The sequence below is a fragment of the Somniosus microcephalus genome, chromosome 11 (genome assembly GCF_052327205.1).
Source record: "Somniosus microcephalus isolate GS21.2 chromosome 11, FLI_Smic_1.0, whole genome shotgun sequence".
Taxonomy (NCBI): Eukaryota; Metazoa; Chordata; class Chondrichthyes; order Squaliformes; family Somniosidae; genus Somniosus; species Somniosus microcephalus.
Genome location: NC_140997.1, coordinates 125,406,913 through 125,431,574, shown reverse-complemented (window position 1 = coordinate 125,431,574; position 24,662 = coordinate 125,406,913). Strand labels below are relative to the sequence as shown.

Genomic DNA, 24,662 nt, shown 5'->3' with positions numbered 1-24,662 from the left:
GTTCTGGGCAATCAGACCAGTACCAACCATCACCATTATGCTTGTGAACAAACTGTCTACACTGCACATGTTACCTTGCCCAGCTGCTGGTGAACACTGAGGTTGTACATCATGATAGCTCCGTCCAGGATTTCCAGTAGAGATTTCTCTGTGATTGGGTGATCCGGCTCATCAGGGGGACGCCCTAACAACAGGCCATCATTTCCATGGCTTCCTTCAACTGTAAGGAGAAGCAAAGTATCAGTGTGCATCAGCACCAGTCTTCGTATAATCACACAAGTCCCACAGCTTTACAGAGTCATATTCTGTGCGATTCTGCCACAGACCGACCAGACCAAAACATTATCAGGACCAGGCACAAAGGTACAGGTACTGGAGCAGAGGCAGTGGTTCAGCTCCAGCACAGATTGTCAAGATATTACCACGGCTGTTACACCGATACAAGCATCTACACCAGGATTGTATCCTTTCCACCACTGTGGTCCACCTGTGTACACAGTGTTGTAGCAGACCCAATACAGGTGTGGGTGTGGGTGTCACACACACATTGTGCCATCATTCAACTGCATATATAGTACAAAATTTCACAGAACCACCATTATGCTTGTGAACAAACTATCTACACTGCAGCCGCGTGAAAATTTCACTCGTCTACCGTTACCCTGAAATCCAGTGACAGTAATGCACAGTAAACAACTTCCTGGGATCAACTGTCAATTACCCTTATAAGCTCAAAATCTTAATGAAGCCTCCTAATAGCAATTAAACTACACCGTCGCAGAAAAGGGTGTACTTAGCTGGATTTAGAGCATGTCATTGTCGAGACACAAGGAAAAGCCAATATTAATATAAACTGAACCATGTTAGCCCAGTAATGGTGCGCCACTTAACCCAAAGCATTAGGGTTGAGTGGCACAACACTACAGTTGCATTAAGAGTATCCTCTGTGTATTAAACTATTTTTGTTACTGCGTTAATTTGTACTAAGTGCACTTCTGCCATGGTTGACTGAGCATTAGGCGAGTCACCAGCAATTCTTACTGATGCACTCTACTTTCTCCTACTGCACATGAGAGTCAGTCACACAGCATGTGAGGACAGTGCTGCGTTCACTTCCTGGAGAAGTGCATGCCAGGCACATGCAAAGCACTCTTAACAGCAGCCAAGACTGAGCTGGAGGTTTCAACTCCCGGAAGCTCAAGCAGCTTTCCCAGATTAGAACTCGAGAGTGGGGCGTGCCTGCAGACCAAGGACATCCTCTCCACACTGTTGCTGCAGCTTATTGCTCTGTACTAATTTACCCAAAGGGCTGGATTTTCTCAGCCCCGAGGAGGCGGGTATGGAGGCGGGTCTGCCGGTAAAGTTGCAGAAAGTGGGGGCGGACGGCAAACCCGCCCCCATCCCGCCTCCGTGTCCTTTTGCCAGGAGGCGGGAAGATGTGCTGCTTCGGGTCCTATCTCCTGGAGGCGGGAAAGGGATTAAATCCTTTTAACTGCCTGTTAACAGGTAGTTAACAGGCAGAAAAAAGTATTAATCCCATTTTACCTTTTCAGGTGAAGGCTTCCCGACCCGAGAACCCCGTCGGGTTGGAGGAGTCGAGTAGGAGGTCTGCGGGGGTCGGAGGGACCTGAAAGTAAGATGTAGAGTTGAGTGATCGGTGCAAGTGTGGAGTGGTAAGTATGTAAGGTGAGTGTTAAGTGTTAAAAAATGTTCACTTACCTTGGTTTCTGCCTACAGCCTTCATCCGCTCTGGATCGGGAGCCCCGACATCTTCCTTGTCGATTTCACAGACTGACTGTTGGATCCTCTGAACCAACAGTCATCTGAAATCTACAAAGTTGAAAGGTTTGATGAGTCCTGAACACAAGGGCTCATCAAACTACACAGAATGTCAGTGTTTGACAGCTTCACAAAGCTGTCAAACGCTGACATTTCCTCTTTCAAGAAGTCTTGACAGACAGATCACATCAACGTCTGACGTGCCGTCAGTGACTTCCCCCTAATTGGCCTGCTGAGCCTGCAGGGTGGGCTTAACAAGGTCAATCAGGGGAAAATCCCTCTGGTTGGTCAGAACATGATGGAGGCGGGACATCGACCCCACAAGCAGCAGTCCCGCCTCCAGCACGTCTCCATTCACAAAATCCAGCCCAAAGTGTCTACTGTAATCATTTATACCTCCGCTGGATCCATCTTTGGTTTCTTTACTTGTCCCAATACCTCCCCCTCTTGCCTTGCACCATCATCCCTATCATTTAATCAAAGTTAACTCCGTTTCTCCCACCACAGATGCTGCCCGACCTGCTGAGTGTTTTCCAGCACTTTGTTTTTCTGACCCAAAGTCTCTGCTCCCTCACATGTAACACTTCCCAAATTTACAAGCCAATCAAGTCATTAAATCATTCTTTGCTGCTCAGCTGATGTCTTTGGATTTGCTGCAACCGTTCCAGCTCATGCAACTACCATTTTTATCGTAAATATACATACAGGCTCACTTCAAACAGAGCATCTACTGAGTGGGTACTTACTGTCCTCCTCCGTCCTCTGCTCCACGCTCAAAGTACGAACCTTCACCTTTTCAACGGTGGCCAGGGATCGACGGGGATTCATCAAACTCACAGCCGCCGTGCTTAGGAACCTATTGGCTCGGCCCAGCGTCGGTGAACTTAACCAACTCGGCCTGGCGAGAGCTCCCCCTCCTGTGGCAGCACCTCCCGGCCTCTGCTGGATTTAGGACACATACAAAGAAGAAAACAGCAATAAGGGTGGGTCACAAGTGATCAGAGTTACATGTAAAACCAGACACGTGTGGATCTTTTCTAACCACTTTTATATTTTGTCGACTCATCCTGTAATTTTGGGCTGCTTCCTTCGATTCCACTGGTTAGTTTGTACCATCTGTAAATTTGACTAGTGTCCATTGTTTCAGAATCCAAGTCACTGATGTAAGTGAGAAACAGTAGTGGCCTCACAACTAAACCCAGGTCACTGCCCCCTCCCCCACCCCCATTTTGTTTCTAGCCTTCAGCAGGTTCCTTATTCATTCCCAAGATTTACAATGGATACCCACAGATTTATTGCTCTACAGATAATCTGCAAGTTTGCTCTTGCTAATAAATTCCATTATTTTACATGGAATTGTAACAAGACTGATGTTAATAGTTGCTTGTGTTTGTTTAGTCACCTTTTTAGAATATGGGCACCACATTTACCCATTTCCAATCAGCTAGAACTTCCCCAGTGTTCAGTGACTCCCTCATAATGATCAACAGTGCCTCACAAATCTCCTCCCTCGATTCTCTCACTGCTGACATGAATATTGTCTACCCTGGAGATTTACTTTTTTTGAGCCCTTTAAGCCAGTCTAGGATTTTCATCTTGTGTATATCAAAGCCATTAATTCTGCCTTGGTTAACTCTGTTTAGGGATGGCATGTTGATCATTGCCTTCCCTAGTCAATACTTGGCGAAAGCAATCTTTCAGAATATTTACGATTGTGTGCTTAGCCTCAGTTTCGAGCCTGTACACACCTTTTATAGTTCTCACTTCTTCTCTGACTGCCTTGTTACTATTGTAGGGCGGTTATGTTTTGCCTCAGCAGCACTGTATTTTTCTAGGTCTCCTTTCACTCCTCTAATCATCCTTTAAATGTGTTTTTGCATGTACTTGGATTCATCCCAGTGAACCCTTTTCCCCTGCAGGACTTGTAAAAGTAATTTTCTTCCACTTCATATTGCTATTAATTTGTTAATCCATTTAGGGTCACATTTGCTTAGTCTGAGCTTGTTGATTTCAGGTATGTATTTGTCCTACACGCTTAGCACTTTTCCTTTAAAGGTGTTCCACTTGTCCTCGATTGATGTGCTGTTGAATACCCAATCTATTTGCTTTAGGTGTTCCCTCATTTCTTTGAATTTAGTTCTGGCTCCTGGTCCTTGGTATTTCGGATTGTGTTAAATGTGATAATTCTGTGGTCGCACCCCTTAGGGCTGCTACAACGCCCACTTCCTATATGTTTTAGGGGCCATTAAAAAATACCAGCTCAAATTGAGCACTGTCTCTCGTGGTTTTCTTGATGTGCTGGATTTTGAACATAATATGTGGTGATTTATGTTTGGACAGAGTTCCTGGGGTAGGAGTGGATTAACACAATACTAGGGTGTTTCTGCTCAAAGAGTGTTCCTGCGGTAGCAGTAGATAAGCATAATACAGTATTAGGGTTTTCCTGTTGGTACACTGTTCCTGAGGTAGCAATGGATTAAAACAATACCAGGCTTGTGTGAAGCATTAACCTGTTGGGCCGACTGGCCTGTTTCTGTGCTACAAATACTATGTAATAGGGTACACCAACTAAGACACTGTAGATGCTACAAGTAAAGATTAATGGGAAGCTACTTGCACAATATGTAGGATAGCAAAATGCTGCAGATGTTGGAAATCCGAAATAACAACAGAAAATGCTGGAAAAACTCAGCAGGTCAGGCAACATCCGTGGAGAGAAATTTGAGTTGACGTTTCGGGTTGGACCCTTCTTCAAAACTGGAAAGAAAAGAAACTAGATCGAAGGCAGGGCTGCGATCGGACAAAAGAATAAAAGAAACAGAAGAAGTAAAAGGGATTAGAAGCTAGACGAGATGGTAATAGGCTGGGATTAGGTGTAAAGTGCACTGGCAGGGCAAAGGATAGCTGCCAGGTGTGAGAGAGAAACAAAAGGAAAGGGGGGGGGGGGGGAAAAAGGAGTGGAACGATTACAAGAGAATGAAATGGGGGCCGAGCTTATGATCTGAAATTGTTGAACTCGATATTGAGTCCGGAAGGCTGCAGACTGCCTAATCGGAAGATGAGGTGCTGTTCCTCGAGTTTACGTTGAGCTTCCGTGGAACAATACAAGAGGCCAAGGATGGTGAGGTCCGAGTGGGAATGGAGCGGTGAATTAAAATGACAGGCGACCGGAAGCTCGGGGTCACCCTTACGGACTGAACGGAGGTGTTCCGCTGCTGTATTCTGTATTCGCTGCTCACGATGCGGTCTCCTCTACATTGGGGAGACCAAACGCAGATTGGGTGACCGCTTTGCGGAACACCTCCGTTCAGTCCGTAAGGGTGACCCCGAGCTTCCGGTCGCCTGTCATTTTAATTCACCGCTCCATTCCCACTCGGACCTCACCATCCTTGGCCTCTTGTATTGTTCCACGGAAGCTCAACGTAAACTCGAGGAACAGCACCTCATCTTCCGATTAGGCAGTCTGCAGCCTTCCGGACTCAATATCGAGTTCAACAATTTCAGATCATAAGCTCGGCCCCCATTTCATTCTCTTGTAATCGTTCCACTCCTTTTCCCCCCCCCCCCCCCCCCTTTCCTTTTGTTTCTCTCTCACACCTGGCAGCTATCTTTTGCCCTGCCAGTACACTTTACACCTAATCCCAGCCTATTACCATCTCGTCTAGCTTCTAATCCCTTTTACTTCTTCTGTTTCTTTTATTCTTTTGTCCGATCGCAGCCCTGCCTTCGATCTAGTTTCTTTTCTTTCCAGTTTTGAAGAAGGGTCCAACCCGAAACGTCAACTCAAATTTCTCTCCACGGATGTTGCCTGACCTGCTGAGTTTTTCCAGCATTTTCTGTTGTTATTTTGCACAATATGTAGCTTCAGTTGCTGCAATCAATGCAAATTACAAAGAGCGCTTGTGACATCTAGTGGTGATAAGAGGATAGTGTACAAACTTGTGACCAACAGCTGCCTTCTTCTTAGGCATGTCGTTTTTAATCACCTGAAGTCAGAATCTCAAACACAAATTCCTGCCACAATCCTTATGATACTCTGGGTCAGCTACTGTTTCAGCACCTCTTGTTTTGGGATCTAACAAATAAAATAAGCTACGCAAAGTCAGAGAAAGCTACACCGTGGTTTTGTACCTGTTGAGTTACACTCTCATCATCCTCATCTAAGTCGTCCATTGAAATGGCGGAGATCTCTGCAGGGTCAATGATGATATTGGCTTTTGATGCAAGATCATCTATGAAAAATACAGCTGAGTATTAGAACCCTCTTTATTCCCCCATACATACACATGTTACTAATGTGTGTAATTCAAATCTGCTGTAGCAGCATTATTGTCACGCCAGACCTGAAAATGCGACCTCAAGAGGTGTCACACCTTCAAAGCTTAATATATCTATAGGACAAAATAATCTTATTTGGTCCAAGTGAGCACATATCCCTAATTGCCTATGGTGAATGAACCATAAAGTAACAGGAGGAACAAGTGACCAGCAAAAAAACAATTAAATGCTGCAGTTTTATTCCCAGAGCCCTTCACAAACCAGAAAGTACCACAAAACAGACCAAATAATATCTTTACATGTTCTTCATTTGCCATTTCCTTCCCTTAGGTGAGTCACACAGCTAGAAATAACACAACATAGCACACACACACACAAACTGTGCAATAATTGAGGGGGGGGGGGGGAAAATCACTCAATTTCTCTGGAGTTGGTTATTAAATATTGGAAACACCTACAAGAAGTTTCCCCTATATAGACCTGCCCGGTGTTTAGGAAAGCCTGTGGTTTGAGTTGGTAATTTCACTTGTTTGGGCTCCGCCCGCCCCCCCCCCACCCCGCCGACCCACCCACATTTTTGCTCTTGTTCAGTTACTCTAAGCCGACAGACTCTCATGAACAGACGCCTGCGTTTTTATTCTCTGCCAGGGATGGATTGACATAGCCCAGGTTTAACATGCAAGCCGGAATCACTGTAAGTCACTTACTGAAGAATTTGTGGGTGGGATGCCCAGCACATTCAACTCAGAAGGTGGAAAAAAATAATGCACCACTAAACTACTGCATACAGGCTAAACAGGTCAACTTATTTACAGCTTAAAAATGAAAGCTAAAGACGTAGTAGGATACTAAACAGCACAGTGTTTACACAACAGAAGTAGAATCAGACCCCAAGGGGGTAATATACACTTTGCACGAAGCCACGTTTTATGGTTTGTTCTCAGCAGGTTTTTGGAAAGAGATATTCTGATGTCAAATTATATTAGTTGATTCTTCATGGAGACTATTAATCTTGGAAGTATTATTGCCAAGTTGGAAAGCGAACAGAAGACCATGAGAGGGCTCTCAGATTATAAGTGTGCCTTTTATTAAATTATTCTTGGGGTGTGAGTGACGCTGGCAAGGCCCGATTTATTGCCCATCTCTAGGTGCCCTTGGAAAGGTGGTGGTGAGCCGCCTTCTTGAACCACTGCTGTCCATGTGGTGAAGGTACTCCCACAACGCTGTTAGGTAGGGAGTTCCAGGGTATTGACCCAATGGCAATGAAGGAATGGCAAGATATGTTCAAATGTTCAAGTCAAGATGGTGTGCAACTTCGATGGGGAACCTGGAGGTGATGGTGTTCCCACAACATTGCTGCCTTTGTCCTTCTTGGTGGTATAGGTCACAGGGCTGGGAGGTGCTGCTGAAGTAACCTCGTTGAGTTACTGCAGTGCATCCTGTAGATCATACATACTGCAGCCATGGTGTCCTTTCTTTGATGTCAAAGCACAATTGTTGAGATTGATGAACTCTGACTGAATCAGCCACAGAAGCTACAATGGGGTCTTCCCTCCTGACCACGGGATGAATCCTAAATCCCACTTTACAATACATTTCCTAATAGTTCAGCAAACATGGAGCTCTAAGTCGTCTGCATCTAGCATATGCTTCCCAATCTCTCCATCTGTCAAAGTGTATATGTTTAAACTTAGCTCTCCAGGCATCAAAGACAAGTCTTTAATAATAATAATAATTCAACTTTATTGTCATTGTACAATGCACAAGTACATGAACAACGAAATGTGATCTTGCAAGCTCCCATGAGTCCAGTACAAATAACATTAAACGTAAATAGCACCGTCCTGGGAGAAGCAAAGCTGCTGCGTCTGTGCGCGCCGCCATTCCATTTCCACCATTCCTCCTGTCCGACAATCTTCAGCCCAACGCCCGGGCCTGCTCACCAGCCGCCCCTCCCGGGGCTCCTTCCGTGACCTTCTGTACCTGGTCTTCCCTGATGGCCACCCCTCCAGGTACTAACCAGGCCTGGCTCTGCTTAGCTTCCAAGCCTTGCCAGTGACCCTGTCCCTAGTCCCAGGAACAGGTCTTTCACCTACTAACAACAGAAAATGCTGGAAAAACTCAGCAGGCCAGGCAACATCCGTGGAAAGAAATTAGAGTTGACGTTTCGGGTCGAAACCCTTTTTCAAAACTGGAACTCCAACCTACCTCCCTCTGAACTTGCAGCACTCCATTCTCTTAGATCCAACCCTGACATTGTCATTAAACCCGCTGACAAGGGTGGTGCTGTTGTTGTTTGGCGAACTGACCTCTACCTAGCGGAAGCTGAACGCCAACTCTCCGACACCACCTCCTACCTCCACCTGGACCATGACCCCACTACCGAACATCAAACCACCGTTTCCAAGACTGTCACTGACCTCATCTCCTCTGGAGATCTTCCCCCTGCGGCCACCAACCTCATAGTTCCCCAACCCCGCACAGCCCGCTTCTACCGCCTTCCCAAGATCCACAAACAGGACTGCCCTGGTAGACCCATCGTTTCAGCCTGTTCTTGCCCCACGGAACTTATCTCTTCCTATCTCGACTATCTTTTCTCCCCTTGTCCAGTCTCTTCCCACCTACATCCGCAACTCTTTGGACGCCCTCCGCCACTTTAACAGTTTCCAGTTTCCTGGCCCCAACCGCTTCCTTTTCACCATGGACGTACAATCCCTCTACACCTCCATCCCGCACCAGGATGGCCCGAGGGCGCTCCGCTTCTTCCTTGAACAGAGGCCCGACCAGTCCCCATCCACCACGACCCTCCTCCGCCTAGCTGAACTTGTTCTCACATTGAACAACTTCTCCTTTAACTCCATTCATTTCCTCCAAATCAAAGGTGTTGCTATGGGTACTCGCATGGGTCCTAGCTATGCCTGCCTTTTCGTGGGATATGTGGAACAGCCTTTGTTCCAGTCCTACTCAGGTCCCCTCCCTCACCTCTTTTTCTGATACATTGATGACTGTATCGGTGCTGTTTCCTGCTCTCGCTCCGAACTAGACAATTTCATTCAATTTGCCTCCAATTTCCACCCTTCCCTCACCTTCACATGGTCCATCTCTGACTCTTCCCTTCCCTTCCTCGACTTCTCCGTCTCCATCTCTGGGGATCGGTTATCGACCAGTATTCACTACAAGCCCACTGACTCCCACAGCTACCTGGACTACACTTCCTCCCACCCCGCCTCCTGCAAGGACTCTATTCCATTCTTCCAGTTTCTCAGTCTCCGCCATATCTGCTCCGACGATGCCACCTTCCACACCAGTGCTTCCGACATGTCTTCCTTTTTCCGCAACCGAGGATTCCCCTCTACCGTGGTTGACACAGCCCTCGACCGTGTCCGTTCTATCTCCCGCACTTCTGCCCTCACCCCTGCCCCTCCCTCCCGGAACCACGATAGGGATCCCCTTGTCCTCACCTTTCACCCCACCAGCCTCCACATTCAACGGATCATCCTCCGCCATTTCCGCTACCTCCAACGTGATCCCACCACCAAACGCATCTTCCCCTTCCCTCCCCTTTCAGCATTCCGTAGGGACCGCTCCCTCCGAGACACCCTAGTCCACTCCTCTATCACCCCCAACAGCCCTTCCCCTTGCACCTTCCCGTGCAAGTGCAGGAGATGTAACACCTGCCCCTATACCTCCCCCCTTCCCACTGTCCAGGGCCCCAAACACCCCTTCCAGGTGAAACAGCGATTTACTTGTACTTCTTGCAATCTAGTATACTGTATTCGCTGCTCACGCTGCGGTCTCCTCTACATTGGGGAGACCAAACGCAGATTGGGTGACCGCTTTGCGGAAAACCTCCGTTCAGTCCGTAAGGGTGACCCCGAGCTTCCGGTCACCTGTCATTTTAATTCACCGTTCCATTCCCACTCGGACCTCACCGTCCTTGGCCTCTTGCATTGTTCCACGGAAGCTCAACGTAAACTCGAGGAACAGCACCTCATCTTCCGATTAGGCACTCTGCAGCCTTCCGGACTCAATATCGAGTTCAACAATTTCAGATCATAACCTCGGCCCCTATTACAATTTTACTTATATTTTTTTCTACCCCTTTGTTTTGGGTCTTCCCTTTCCCCCCCCTTTCCTTTTTTTTCTCTCTCCCACATGGCAGCTGTGTCTCATCCTGCCAGTACACTTCACACCTAATCCTAGCCGTCTTTTGTCTCCACTTGTCCTATTACCATCTCGTCTGGTTTTGAATACCTCTTAATGTCTCTGTTACTTCTTTTGTTCTATCGCAGCCCTGCCTTCGATCTTTTCATTTCCTTTCCAGTTTTGAAAAAGGGTTTTGACCCAAAACGTCAACTAATTTCTCTCCACGGATGTTGCCTGGCCTGCTGAGTTTTTCCAGCATTTTCTGTTGTTATTTCGGATTTCCAGCATCTGCAGCATTTTGCTATCTTTCACCTACTACCTGCTGATATACAGACAGTGTGTCTGTCTTTCATTTTATAACTTAGTGAAAGAGGACAGTCTCTATTTTAACCTAGTTATTTAAAAAACAAATTTAAAAATGTGTCACGCTTAGTTGCTGGGATTTCTAGATGTGGTGAAGTTCTGGGTCTGAGGTACAGATGTATGTGGACAAAGTCTCGCATGTGAGAGAGGGATGTATCATGAGATTTGTAGTTTTCATCGTGCTCCAGCGGAACTGCAATACCCAAAATAATTGCAACAACCAGGCGAAACATTTACAAACAAAGGTGAGGCACGAGTGCAAAAAAATACAATTTTTTAAAAAAAATTTCATTTATACAGTGCAGACCGTTAAATAGAATTTCTGTGCCAATGACATTGTTTGAGAATAGGCTTTGTGTATTGCTGATGGGGACATAGGAACAGGCGGAGACCATTTAGCTCCTCGAGCCTGTTCCACAAATCAATAAGATCATGGCTGATCTGTGACCCAACTCCATATTCCGGCCTTTGGCCCGTATCCCTCAATACCTTTGGTTACCAAAAATCTATTAATCTCAGATTTTAAATGCACAAATAACTTGGCATCAACTGCTGTTTCAAACTGCTACCACACTTTGCGTGTTGAAGTGTTTCCGAACTTCAGCTCTAGCTCTAATTTTTAGGCTGTGTCCCCAACCAGCGGAAATAGTTTCTCTATCAGTTCCCTTTAATATCTTGAAAACTTTGATCAAGTTACCCCGTAACCTTCCAAACTCCAAGGAATACAACCCTAGTTTCTGTAATGTCTCCTCATAATTTTTTTAAAATTATTTGTTCATGGGATGTGGGCATCGCTGGCAATGCCAGCATTTATTGCCCATCCCTAGTTGCCCTGGAGAAGGTGGTGGTAAGCCGCCTTCTTGAACTGCTGCAGTCCATGTGGTGAAGGTACTCCCACAGTGCTGTTAGGGAGGGAGTTCCAGGATTTTGACCCAGCGATGATGAAGGAACAGCAATATATTTCCAAGTCAGGATGGTGTGTGACTTGGGAGGGGAACTTGGAGGTGGTGGTGTTCCCATGCACCTGCTGCCCTTGTCCTTCTAGGTGGTAGAGGTCGCGTGTTTGGGAGGTGCTGCTGAAGAAGCCTTCGCGAGTTGCTGCAGTGCATCTTGTAGCTGGCACACACTGCAGCCAAGGTGCGCCGCTGGTGGAGGGAGTGAATGTTTAACGTGGTGGATGGGGTGCCAATCAAACGGGCTGCTTTGTCTTGGATGGTGTCGAGCTTCTTGTGTTGTTGGAGCTGCACTCATTCAGGTAAGTGGAGAGTACTCCATCACACTCCTTACTTGTGCCTTGTAGATGGTGGAAAGGCTTTGGGGAGTCAGCAGGTGAGACACTCGCCGCAGAATACCCAGCCTCTGACCTGCTCTTGTTGCTACAGTATTTATGTGGCTGGTCCAGTTAAATTTCTGGTCAATGGTGACCCCCAGGATATAGATGGTGGGGGATTTGGCAATGGTAATGCCATTGAATGTCAAGGGGCGATGGTTAGACGCTCGCTTGTTGGAGATAGTCATTGCCTGGCACTTCTGTGGCGCGAATGTTACCTGCCACTTATCAGCCCAGTTCTGAATGTCGTCCAGGTCTTGCTGCATGCGGGCTTGCACTGCTTCATTATCTGAGGAGTTGCGAATGGCACCTTGCAGCCATCAGCGAACATCCTCATTTCTGACCTTATGATGGAGGGAAGATCATTGATGAAGCAGCTAAAGATCATTCTCACTTTTTTCCAAACTTAATTTTTGTGGTTTATAATTTCTAGGGTCTCTGTTGTGCAGCAGGGAGTGCTAGTAAACAAGGGCCCTTGAGCATATCATTTAATTACAGTATAATTAGTGGTATTGATTTGATTTAATTTAATTTTAATTAATTAAAGGGTAAGTCATGGCAGCACAGCTCGGCCCCGTGGCATGTTCCTCCTGCACTATGTGGAAAATCAGGGACACTTCCTGTGTCCCTGACGACCATGTGTGCGGGAAATGTATCCAGCTGCAGCTACTGACAGACCGTATTGCGGCGATGGAGCTGCAAATGGATACATACTGGAGCATCTGCGATGCTGAGGACATCGTGGATAGCACGTTTAGAGAGTTGGTCACACCGCAGGTAAAGGCTGCACAGGCAGGAAGGGAATGGGTGACCACCAGGCAGAGTAGTAGGCGCAGGCAGGTAGTGCAGGGGTCCCCTGTGGCCATCCCCCTTTCAAACAGATATACCACTTTGGATTTTTTGAGGGAGATGGCTTATTGGGGGAAGGCAGAAGCAGCCAACTTCCTGGCACCATGGGTGGTCCTGCTGCACAGGACGGGAGGAAAAAAAGTGGGAGAGCTATAGTGATAGGGGATTCTATTGTAAGGGGAATAGATAGGCGTTTCTGCGGCCGCAAACGAGACTCCAGGATGGTATGTTGCCTCCCTGGTGCAAGGGTCAAGGATATCTCAGGGTGGCTGCAGGGCATTCTGGAGGGGGAGGGTGAACAGCCAGTTGTCGTGGTGCATATAGGTACCAATGATACGGTAAAAAATGGGATGAGGCACTAAAAGCTGAATATAGGGAGTTAGGAGGTAAATTAAAAAATAGGACCTCAAAGGTAGTAATCTCAGGATTGCTACAAGTGTCACGTGCTAGTCAGAGTAGAAATAGAAGGATATTTCAGCTGAATACATGGCTGGAGGAATGGTGCAAAGGGGAGGGATTCAAATTCCTGGGACATTGGAACCGGTTCTGGGGGAGGTGGGACCAGTACAAACTGGACGGTTTGCACCTGGGTGGGACCGGAACTGCTGTCCTAGGGGGAGTGTTTGCTAGTGCTGTTGGGAAGGGTTTAAACTAAAATGGCAGGGTTTTGGGAACCTGTGCAGAGACACAAAGGAAAGGGAAGCAAGGATAGAAACAAAAGACAGGAAGGAGAAAAGCAAATGTGGAAGGCAGAGAATTCAAGGGTGTGAATCAAACAGGGTCACAGTAAATAATAATTCTAAAAGGACTAAGAGTGTTAAAAAATCAAGCTTGAAGGCTTTGTATCTTAATGCAAGGAGCATTCGTAATAAGGCGGATGAATTAGCTGCGCAAATAGATGTAAACGGATATGATATAACTGGGATTATGGAGACATGGCTGAGTATTATGTAATGAGAAAGGATTGATTAGCATTCTTGTTGTGCGAGGCCCCTTGGAGAGGAGCGATCATAATATGATAGAATTCTTCATTAAAATGGAGAGTGAAGTAGTTGACTCAGAGACTAGGGTGCTGAATTTAAATAAAGGAAACTACGATGGTATGAGGCACGAATTGGCTAGGATGGATTGGGGAACGTTACTTAAAGGGTTGACGGTGGATAGGCACTGACAAACATTTAAAGATCGCATGGATGAACTACAGAATTTGTTCATCCCTCTTTGGCATAAAAATAAAACAAAAAAGATGACTCAACCGTCGCTAACAAGGGAAATTAGGGATAGCATAAGATCCAAGCAGAGGACATATAATTTGGCCAGAAAAAGCAGCAAACCTGAGGATTGGGAGTAGTTTAGGATTCAGCAAAGGAGGACAAAGGGATTAATTAAGAGGGGGAAAATAGATTACGAGAGTAAGCTTGCAGGGAACATAAAAACTGACTGCAAAAGTTTCTATAGATATGTGAAGAGAAAAAGATTGGTGAAGTCAAGCGTAGGTCCTTGCAGTCAGAGTCAGGGGAATTTATAATGGGGAACAAAGAAATGGCTGACCAATTAAATACATACTTTGGTTCTGTCTTCACAAAGGAGGACACAAATAACCTCCCAGAGATGTCGGGGAACTATGGGTCTAATGAGAGGGAGAAATTGAATGAAATCAGTATTTGTAGGGAAATGGTGTTAGGGAAATTGACGGGATTAAAGGCCGATAAATCCCCAGGGCCTGATAATCTACATCCTAGGGTACTTAAGGAAGTGGCCCTAGAAATAGTAGATGCATTGTTGGTCATCTTCCAAAATTCTATAGACTCTGGAACAGTTCCCATGCATTGGAGGATAGCTAAATGTAACCCCACTATTTAAAAAAGGTGGTAGAGAGAAAACGGGGAATTATAGACCGGTAAGTCTGACATCGGTAGTGGGGAAAATGCTGCAGTCCATTATAAAAGATTAAAAGATGTAATAGCAGAGCACTTGGAAAACAGTGACAGGATCGGACAAAGTCAACATGGATTTACAAAAGGTAAATCATGCTTGACTAATCTACAGGAATTTTTTGAGGATGTAACTGGTAGTATAGATAAGGGACAACCAGTGGATGTGGTGTATTTGGACTTTCAGAAGGCTTTCGATAAGGTCCCGCATAAGAGATTAGCATGCAAAGTTAAAGCACATGGGATTGGGGGTAAGGTACTGTCTTGGATAGAGAACTGGTTGGCAGACAGGAAGCAAAGAGTTGGAATAAACGGGTCTTTTTCTGAGTGGCAGGCAGTGACTAGTGGGTTACTGCAGGGATTGGTGCTAGGACCCCAGCTATTCACAATATATATAAATGATCTAGACGAGGGAACTAGATGTAATATCTCCAAGTTTGCAGACGACACAAAGCTGGGTGGGCGTGTGAGCTGTGAGGAGGATGCAGAGAAAGTGCAGTATGTTTTGGACAGGTTGGGTGATTGGGCAGGTGCATGGCAGATGCAATATAACGTGGATAAATGCGAGGTTATCCACTTCGGTAGCTAAAACAGGAAAACAGATTATCTGAATAGCAATAGAATGGGAAACGGGGAAGTGCAACGAGACCTGGGTGTCCTTGTGCACCAGTCGCTGAATAAGCACGCAGGTGCAGCAGGCGGTTAAGGCGGCAAATGGTATGTTGGCCTTCATAGCGAGAGGATTCGAGTACAGGAGCAAGGATGTCTTGCTGCAGTTGTACAGGGCCTTGGTGAGACCACACCTTGAGTAGTGTGTGCAGTTTTGGTCGCCTTATCTGAGGGAGGATGTTCTGGCCATGGAGAGAGTGCAGCGAAGATTCACCGGACTGATACCTGGGATGGCAGGAATGACGTATGAGGAGAGATTGGGTCGATTAGGCTCATATTCGCTAGAGTTTAGAAGAATAAGAGGGGATTTCATTGAAACTTATAAAATTTTAACAGGACTAGACAGACTAGATGCAGGAAGGATGTTCCCGATGGCAGGGGAGTCCAGAACCAGGGGTCACAGTCTAAGGATAAGGGGTAAGCCATTTAGGACAGAGGTGAGGAGGAATTTCTTCACCCAGAGAGTGGTGAACCTGTGGAATTCTCTACCACACTAGGCAGTGGAGGCCAATTCATTAAATATATTCAAGAAGGAGTTAGATATATTTCTTAAGGCTAAAGGGATCAAGGGATATGGGGAGAAAGCAGGGACAGGGTACTGAGTTTGGATGGTCAGCCGTGAACTTATTAAATGGCAGAACAGGCTCGAGGGGCCGAATGGCCTACTCCTGCTCCTATCTTCTATGTTTCTATGGCCTAGGATACTGCCCTGAGCAATTCCTGCAGCAATGTCCTGGGGCTGTGATGATTGACCTCCAACCACCACAACCATCTTCCTTTGTGCTAGGTATGACTCCAGCCAGTAGAGAGTTTTCCCCCCCGATTCCCATTGACTTCGGTTTTAATTGGGCTCCTTGATGCCACTCAGTCAAATGCTGCCTTGATGTGAAGTCACCTCTCACCTCACCTCTGGAATTCAGCCCCTTTGTCCATGTTTGGTCCAAGGCTGTAATGAGGTCTGGAGCAGAGTGGTCCTGGCGGAACCCAAACTGGGCATCAGTGAGCAGGTTATTGGTGAGTATGTGCTTATCGACGACACCTTCCATCACTTTGCTGATGATTGAGAATAGACTGATGTGGCGGTAATTGGCTGGATTGGATTTGTCCTGCTTTTTGTGGACAGGATATACCTGGGCAGTTTTCCACATTGTCGGATAGATGCCAGTGTTGTAGCTGTACTGGAACAGCTTGGCCAGAGGCGTGGCTAGTTCTGGAGCACAAGTCTTCAGCACGACAGCCTTTGCTATATCCAGTGTACTCAGCCGTTTCTTGATATCACGTGGAGTGAATCGAATTGGCTGAAGACTGGCTTCTGTGGTGGTGGGGACCTCAGGAGGAGGCTGATATGGATCATCCACTCGGCACTTCTGAATGAAAATGGTTGCAAACGCTTCAGCTTTGTCTTTTACACTCACGTGCTAGTCTCCACCATCATTGAGGATGGGGATATTCATGAAGCCCCCTCCTCCTGTTAGTTGTTTAATGGTCCACCACCATTCATGACTGGATGTGGCAGGACTGCAGAGATTTGATCTGATCCGTTGATTGTTGGATTGCTTAGCTCTGTCTATAGCATGCTGCTTACGCTTTTTAGCATGCATGTAGTCCAGTGTTGCAGCTTCCCCAGGTTGGCACCGCATTTTTAAGTACGCCTGGTGCTGCTCCTGGCATGCTTTTCTGCACCCCTTATTGAACCAGGATTGGTCCCCTGGCTTGATTAGGTAATGGTAGAGTGAGGGATATGCCATTTCATGAGTTTGCAAATTATGGTGGAATACAATTCTGCTGCTGCTGATGGCCCACAGCGCTTCATGGATGCCCAGCTTTGAGCTGCTAGTTCTGTTCTGAATCTATACCATTTAGCAAGGTGGTAGTGCCACACAACACGATGGAGGGTGTCCTCGGTGTGAAGATGGGACTTTGTCTCCACAATGACTGTGCGGTGGTCACTGCTGCCAATACTGTCATGGACAGATGCATCTACGACAGGTAGATTGGTGAGGACGAGGTCAAGTAGGTTTTTCCCTCGTGTTGGTTCTCTCACAACCTGTCGCAGGCCCAGACTGGCAGCTATGTCCTTCAGGACTTGGCCAGCTCGGTCAGCAGTGGTGCTACCGAGCCACTCTTGGTGATGGACATTGAAGTCCCCCACCCAGAGTACATTCTGTGCCTTTGCTATTCTCAGTGCCTCTTCCAAGTGGTGTTCAACATGGAGGAGTACAGATTCATCAGATGAGGGAGGGCGGTAGGTGGTAATCAGCAGGAAGTTTCCTTGCCCATGCTTGACCTGAAGCCATGAGACTTCATGGGGTCTGAAGTCAATGTTGAGGATTCCCAGGGCCACTCCTTCCCGAATGTATACCACTGTGCTGCCACCCCTGGTGGGTCTGTCCTGGCAGTGGGACAGGACATACCCAGAGATAGTGCCATCTCCATCTCTGGGGATAGGTTATTGACAAACATTCACTACAAGCCCACTGACTCCCACAGCTACCTGGGCTACACTTCCTCCCACTCCACCTCCTGTAAGGACTCTATTCCATTCTCCCAGTTTCTCCTTCTCCGTCGCATCTGCTCTGACGATGCCACCTTCCATACCAGTGCTTCTGACATGTCTTCCTTTTTCCTCAACCGAGGATTCCCCTCTACTGTGGTTTACACGGCCCTCGACCGTGTCCGTTCTATCTGCCGCACTTCTGCCCTCACCCCTGCCCCTCCCTCCCGTAACCACGATAGAGTTCCCCTTGTCCTCACCTTTCACCCCACCAGCCTCCATATTCAACGGATCATCCTTTGCCATTTCCGCCACCTCCAGCGTGATCCCAACACCAAACGCATCTTCCCCTCACCTCCCCTTTCACAATTCCGTAGGGACCGCTCCCTCCGCGACACCCTAGTCCACTCCTCTACCACCCCCAGCACCCCTTCCCCTTCGCCCGGCACCTTCCCATGCAAGCACAGGAGATGCAACACATGTCCTTATACCTTCCCCCTTCCCACTGTCCAGGGCCCCAAACACCCCTTCCAGGTGAAACAGCGATTTACTTGTACTTCTTGCAATCTAGTATACTGTATTCGCTGCTCACGGTGTGGTCTCCTCTACATTGGGGAGACCAAACGCAGATTGGGTGACCGCTTTGCGGAACACCTCCGTTCAGTCCGTAAGGGGGACCCCGAGCTCCCGGTGGCCTGTCACTTCAATTCACCGCCCCATTCCCACTCAGACCTCACCGTCCTCGGCCCCTTGCATTGTTCCACGGAAGCTCAGCGTAAGCTCGAGTAACAGCGCCTCATCTTTCGATTAGGCACTCTACAGCCCTCTGGACTCAACATAGAGTTCAACAATTTCAGATCATAACCTTGGCCCCCATCACATATATATACATTTTTTATTATTTTTTTATCCACACTTTTGTTTGGCCTTTTTTCTTCCCTCCCACATGGCAGCTGTCCTTCATTCTGCCAGCACAATTCACCCCTTATCTATAACCATCCTTTGTTCCTTAACCTGTCCCATTACCACCTCCTCTTGCCTTGAATATCTCTTAATGTCTCTCAATTTCTCTTAATCTCTCCTGCTTTCTATCCTATCACTGACCTTCCCCTTTTGTTCCTTCATCCCCTTCCTCTTTTCCCAACCCCCAACTTGCTTCACAATCTATTCCTTTTCCTGCTTTTTTCCAGTTCTGACGAAAGGTCATCGACCTGAAACATTGACTCTGTTTCTCTCTCCACGGATGCTGCCCTGGTCTGCTGAGTTTTTCCAGCGTTTTCTGTTGTTAGTATGGTGACAGAGGAGTTCGGGACATTGGCTGAAAGATATGATTCTGTGAGTATGACTATATCAGGCTGTTGGTTGACTAGTCTGTGGGACAGCTCTCTCAATTTTGGCACAAGTCCCCAGATGTTGGTGAGGAGGACTTTGCAGGGTCGACTGGGCTGGGTGTGCTGTTGTCGTGTCCGTAGCCGGTGCTGAGGTGGATGCCGGGTGGTCTGTCTGATTTTATTCTTCTTGTTTTTCGTAGCGGTTTTTTACAACTGAGTGGCTTGATGGGCCCATTTCAGAGGGCAATTAAGAGTCACCACATTGCTGTGGGTCTGGAGTCACATATATGCCAGACCAGGTAAGGATGGCAGATTTCCTTCCCTAAAGGGCATTAGTGAACTAGTGGGGTTTTACGACAATCCAATAGTTTCCTGGTCACCATTACTGATACTAGCTTTTTATTCCAGATTTATTTATTTCACTGAATTTAAATTCCCCAGCTGCCATGGTGGGATTTGAACTCGTGTCTCTGGATCATTAGTCCAGGCCTCTGGATTACTGGTCCAGTAACATAACCACTATGCTCTCATTCCCCTAAATTTAACCCTTGGAGTCCAGGTATCATTCTGATAAATCTATGCTGCACTCATTCCAAGGCCAATATATCCAAAGTTTGCATGCGGGACATTGGGTATAGGTTTCGTGTGTTGCTGAAGGGGACCAATGTTTGCATGTGGGACAGGGTGGTATATTTACTATGTTGGCCTTGGGCGCTGCGGCTGGAATCATTCATTCAGCTAGGTGTGACCCACAGTGAAAGACACTGGGTCACTGGCGAGTCGGCAGCATGTAAAGCCCAGGCAATACTACACCAACGAATGCTTCGGCAAAAATTACAAATATACCACAGGAGGTAAGGGGCAGAAATTCATTATGTTGTATGATCATGTAAATAACAGACACAGAAGGAAGGCTTAAGAAGAAGGAGGGAAGAGAAAACAAACAAAATATTTACATCTGAAGCAAATACTGCAAGTCCATCGTGGAAAGTAAAGCAAAAATGTTTTTGTAACAAATAACTGGGAATAAAAGATTTTGGGAGGGTTACAGCAAACAATATTAGACCTGCATTGATAAGCTAGTTAACAGTTAAGTAGTAATGTGACCCATTAGTTGAATAAATTTGCTGTTGTGTTTAGGCAGTGATGGGACTGATGATTTATTCCTTTACAGCTCAAGTCCTGTCAATAGCATCACACAAACAGTGATTGCAGAGGCACCTGCAGGGCAAACATTAGTGATTGGCTAAAATAAACACAGCTGTTGTTACCAATGAAATAGCCGATTTGACAAAATGCAAATAAGTCAAAAGCAGCTTGATTTAATCGGCAAGTACCAAGGAGGAACAAACAGAAAAGTAAGTAACCAAGTTATTTAATTATTTTCAAGGCTGCCAATCTCAAACTGGGATGTAGCAGAAACCAACACATCCATTTATTCAAATCGCTTTGTCAACTTGGTTTGATTCGCCATCATGATTTATTTAGTTCATTAATATATACCCAATGTAAATAACACAAACACAAGAAACTCAGAAGAAAACCAGTTCCAAAAAAATGGTTATTTTTGCTCCGAGTTGCCTGCACAGTGCTACAAATTTCTGGAAATCATTGTCCCCCGAGGGATATTCTTGTGTGGGGAGCCTGGAGTGCTTGGATTATTAAATTGGACTTCGTTACCTGTTTTCTGTGCTGCTGCTACCATTTGTCCTCCGCTCCCCTCTTATTTTCACTCCATCACCTACACTGAAGTTCCAACAGTCCAATCCCCATGCACCTATCAGCAGCCAGGCCCGAACTGCTCATTTCATAAGCCCAAGTTAACCCACCTCACCCTAATTCCTTCCTGTTCCACCTCAGCTTATCCAGAATCAGACAGTGGGAGAGAGAGAGAGAGAAGGGGACAGCGTGTGAGAGAGAAGGGGACGGCGTGAGAGAGAGAGAGAGAGAAGGGGATGGCATGAGAGAGAGAGAGAGGGGGGGGGACGGAGAGAGAGAGAGAAGGGGACGGCGTGAGAGAGAGAGAGAGAGAGAAGGGGACGGCTTGAGAGAAAGAGAGAGAGAGAAGGGGACGGCGTGAGAGAGAGAGAGAGAGAGAAGGGGACGGCGTGAGAGAGACAGAGAGAAGGGGACGGCGTGAGAGAGAGAGAAGGGGACGGCGTGAGAGAGAGAGAGAAGGGGACGGCGAGAGAGAGAGAGAAGGGGACGGCGAGAGAGAGAGAAGGGGACGGCGAGAGAGAGAGAGAAGGGGACGGCGTGAGAGAGAGAGAAGGGGACGGCGTGAGAGAGAGAGAGAGAGAGAGAAGGGGACGGCGTGAGAGAGAGAGAGAGAAGGGGACGGCAGGAGAGAGAAGAGGACGGCGTGAGAGAGAGAGAGAGAAGGGGACGGCGTGAGAGAGAGAGAGAGAAGGGGACGGCGTGAGAGAGAGAGAAGGGGACGGCGTGAGAGAGAGAGAAGGGGACGGCGTGAGAGAGAGAGAAGGGGACGGCGTGAGAGAGAGAGAAGGGGACGGCGTGAGAGAGAGAGAGAAGGGGACGGCGTGAGAGAGAGAGAAGGGGACGGCGTGAGAGAGAGAGAAGGGGACGGCGTGAGAGAGAGAGAAGGGGACGGCGTGAGAGAGAGAGAAGGGGACGGCGTGAGAGAGAGAGAAGGGGACGGCGTGAGAGAGAGAGAAGGGGACGGCGTGAGAGAGAGAGAAGGGGACGGCGGGAGAGAGAGAGAAGGGGACGGCGTGAGAGAGAGAGAAGGGGACGGCGGGAGAGAGAGAGAAGGGGACGGCGTGAGAGAGAGAGAAGGGGACGGCGTGAGAGAGAGAAGGGGACGGCGTGAGAGAGAGAGAAGGGGACGGCGGGAGAGAGAGAGAAGGGGACGGCGTGAGAGAGAGAGAAGGGGACGGCGTGAGAGAGAAGGGGACGGCGTGAGAGAGAGAGAAGGGGACGGCGTGAGAGAGAGAGAAGGGGACGGCGTGAGAGAGAGAGAAGGGGACGGCGTGAGAGAGAGAGAAGGGGACGGCGTGAGAGAGAGAGAAGGGGACGGCGTGAGAGAGAGAGAAGGGGACGGCGTGAGAGAGAGAGAAGGGGACGGCGTGAGAGAGAGAGAAGGGGACGGCGTGAGAGAGAGAGAAGGGGACGGCGTGAGAGAGAGAGAAGGGGACGGCGTGAGAGAGAGAGAAGGGGACGGCGTGAGAGAGAGAGAGAAGAGGACGGCGTGAGAGAGAGAGAAGGGGACGGCGTGAGAGAGAGAGAAGGGGACGGCGTGAGAGAGAGAGAAGGGGACGGCGAGAGAGAGAGAAGGGGACGGCGTGAGAGAGAGAGAAGGGGACGGCGTGAGAGAGAGAGAAGGGGACGGCGTGAGAGAGAGAGAAGGGGACGGCGTGAGAGAGAGAGAAGGGGACGGCGTGAGAGAGAGAGAAGGGGACGGCGTGAGAGAGAGAGAAGGGGACGGCGTGAGAGAGAGAGAAGGGGACGGCGTGAGAGAGAGAGAAGGGGACGGCGTGAGAGAGAGAGAAGGGGACGGCGTGAGAGAGAGAGAAGGGGACGGCGTGAGAGAGAGAGAAGGGGACGGCGTGAGAGAGAGAAGGGGACGGCGTGAGAGAGAGAGAAGGGGACGGCGTGAGAGAGACAGAAGGGGACGGCGTGAGAGAGAGAGAAGGGGACGGCGTGAGAGAGAGAAGGGGACGGCGGGAGAGAGAGAGAAGGGGACGGCGGGAGAGAGAGAGAAGGGGACGGCGTGAGAGAGAGAGAGAAGGGGACGGCGTGAGAGAGAGAGAAGGGGACGGCGTGAGAGAGAGAGAAGGGGACGGCGTGAGAGAGAGAGAAGGGGACGGCGTGAGAGAGAGAGAAGGGGACGGCGTGAGAGAGAGAGAGAAGGGACGGCGTGAGAGAGAGAGAAGGGGACGGCGTGAGAGAGAGAGAGAAGGGGACGGCGTGAGAGAGAGAGAAGGGGACGGCGTGAGAGAGAGAGAAGGGGACGGCGTGAGAGAGAGAGAAGGGGACGGCGTGAGAGAGAGAGAAGGGGACGGCGTGAGAGAGAGAGAAGGGGACGGCGTGAGAGAGAGAGAAGGGGACGGCGTGAGAGAGAGAGAAGGGGACGGCGTGAGAGAGAGAGAAGGGGACGGCGTGAGAGAGAGAGAAGGGGACGGCGGGAGAGAGAGAGAAGGGGACGGCGGGAGAGAGAGAGAGAAGGGGACGGCGGGAGAGAGAGAGAGAAGGGGACGGCGGGAGAGAGAGAGAGAAGGGGACGGCGGGAGAGAGAGAGAGAAGGGGACGGCGGGAGAGAGAGAGAGAAGGGGACGGCGGGGGAGAGAGAGAGAAGGGGACGGCGGGAGAGAGAGAGAGAAGGGGACGGCGGGAGAGAGAGAGAAGGGGACGGCGGGAGAGAGAGAGAAGGGGACGGCGGGAGAGAGAGAGAAGGGGACGGCGGGAGAGAGAGAGAAGGGGACGGCGGGAGAGAGAGAGAAGGGGACGGCGGGAGAGAGAGAGAAGGGGACGGCGGGAGAGAGAGAGAAGGGGACGGCGGGAGAGAGAGAAGGGGACGGCGGGAGAGAGAGAGAAGGGGACGGCGGGAGAGAGAGAGAAGGGGACGGCGGGAGAGAGAGAGAAGGGGACGGCGGGAGAGAGAGAGAAGGGGACGGCGGGAGAGAGAGAGAAGGGGACGGCGGGAGAGAGAGAGAAGGGGACGGCGGGAGAGAGAGAGAAGGGGACGGCGGGAGAGAGAGAGAAGGGGACGGCGGGAGAGAGAGAGAAGGGGACGGCGGGAGAGAGAGAGAAGGGGACGGCGGGAGAGAGAGAGAAGGGGACGGCGGGAGAGAGAGAGAAGGGGACGGCGGGAGAGAGAGAGAAGGGGACGGCGGGAGAGAGAGAGAAGGGGACGGCGGGAGAGAGAGAGAAGGGGACGGCGGGAGAGAGAGAGAAGGGGACGGCGGGAGAGAGAGAGAAGGGGACGGCGGAGAGAGAGAGAAGGGGACGGCGGAGAGAGAGAGAGAAGGGGACGGCGGGAGAGAGAGAGAGAAGGGGACGGCGGGAGAGAGAGAGAAGGGGACGGCGGGAGAGAGAGAGAAGGGGACGGCGGGAGAGAGAGAGAAGGGGACGGCGGGAGAGAGAGAGAAGGGGACGGCGGGAGAGAGAGAGAAGGGGACGGCGGGAGAGAGAGAGAAGGGGACGGCGGGAGAGAGAGAGAAGGGGACGGCGGGAGAGAGAGAAGGGGACGGCGGGAGAGAGAGAAGGGGACGGCGGGAGAGAGAGAAGGGGACGGCGGGAGAGAGAGAAGGGACGGCGGGAGAGAGAGAAGGGGACGGCGGGAGAGAGAGAAGGGGACGGCGGGAGAGAGAGAAGGGGACGGCGGGAGAGAGAGAGAGAAGGGGACGGCGGGAGAGAGAGAGAAGGGGACGGCGGGAGAGAGAGAGAAGGGGACGGCGGGAGAGAGAGAGAAGGGGACGGCGGGAGAGAGAGAGAGAGAGAGAGAGAAGGGGACGGCGGGAGAGAGAGAA

General features: G+C 49.1%; 1 protein-coding gene across 2 annotated transcripts in view; it reads right to left on the bottom strand.

Moving 5' to 3' along the window:
• The window catches only part of rnf123 (ring finger protein 123), a 693,175-nt gene that overhangs the window by 460,259 nt on the left and 208,254 nt on the right, over nt 1–24,662 (bottom strand). Inside the window, exons 21-23 of one of the 2 annotated variants that reach the window (XM_086001224.1) lie at nt 5,911–6,011; nt 2,526–2,721; nt 75–220 (exon numbers count right to left, since the gene is read on the bottom strand). In XM_086001224.1, the coding sequence (XP_085857350.1) occupies nt 75–220; nt 2,526–2,721; nt 5,911–6,011 (443 nt within the window). The remainder of the gene's footprint in view (nt 1–74; nt 221–2,525; nt 2,722–5,910; nt 6,012–24,662) is intronic. The other variant, XM_086001225.1, reaches the window with a different exon arrangement.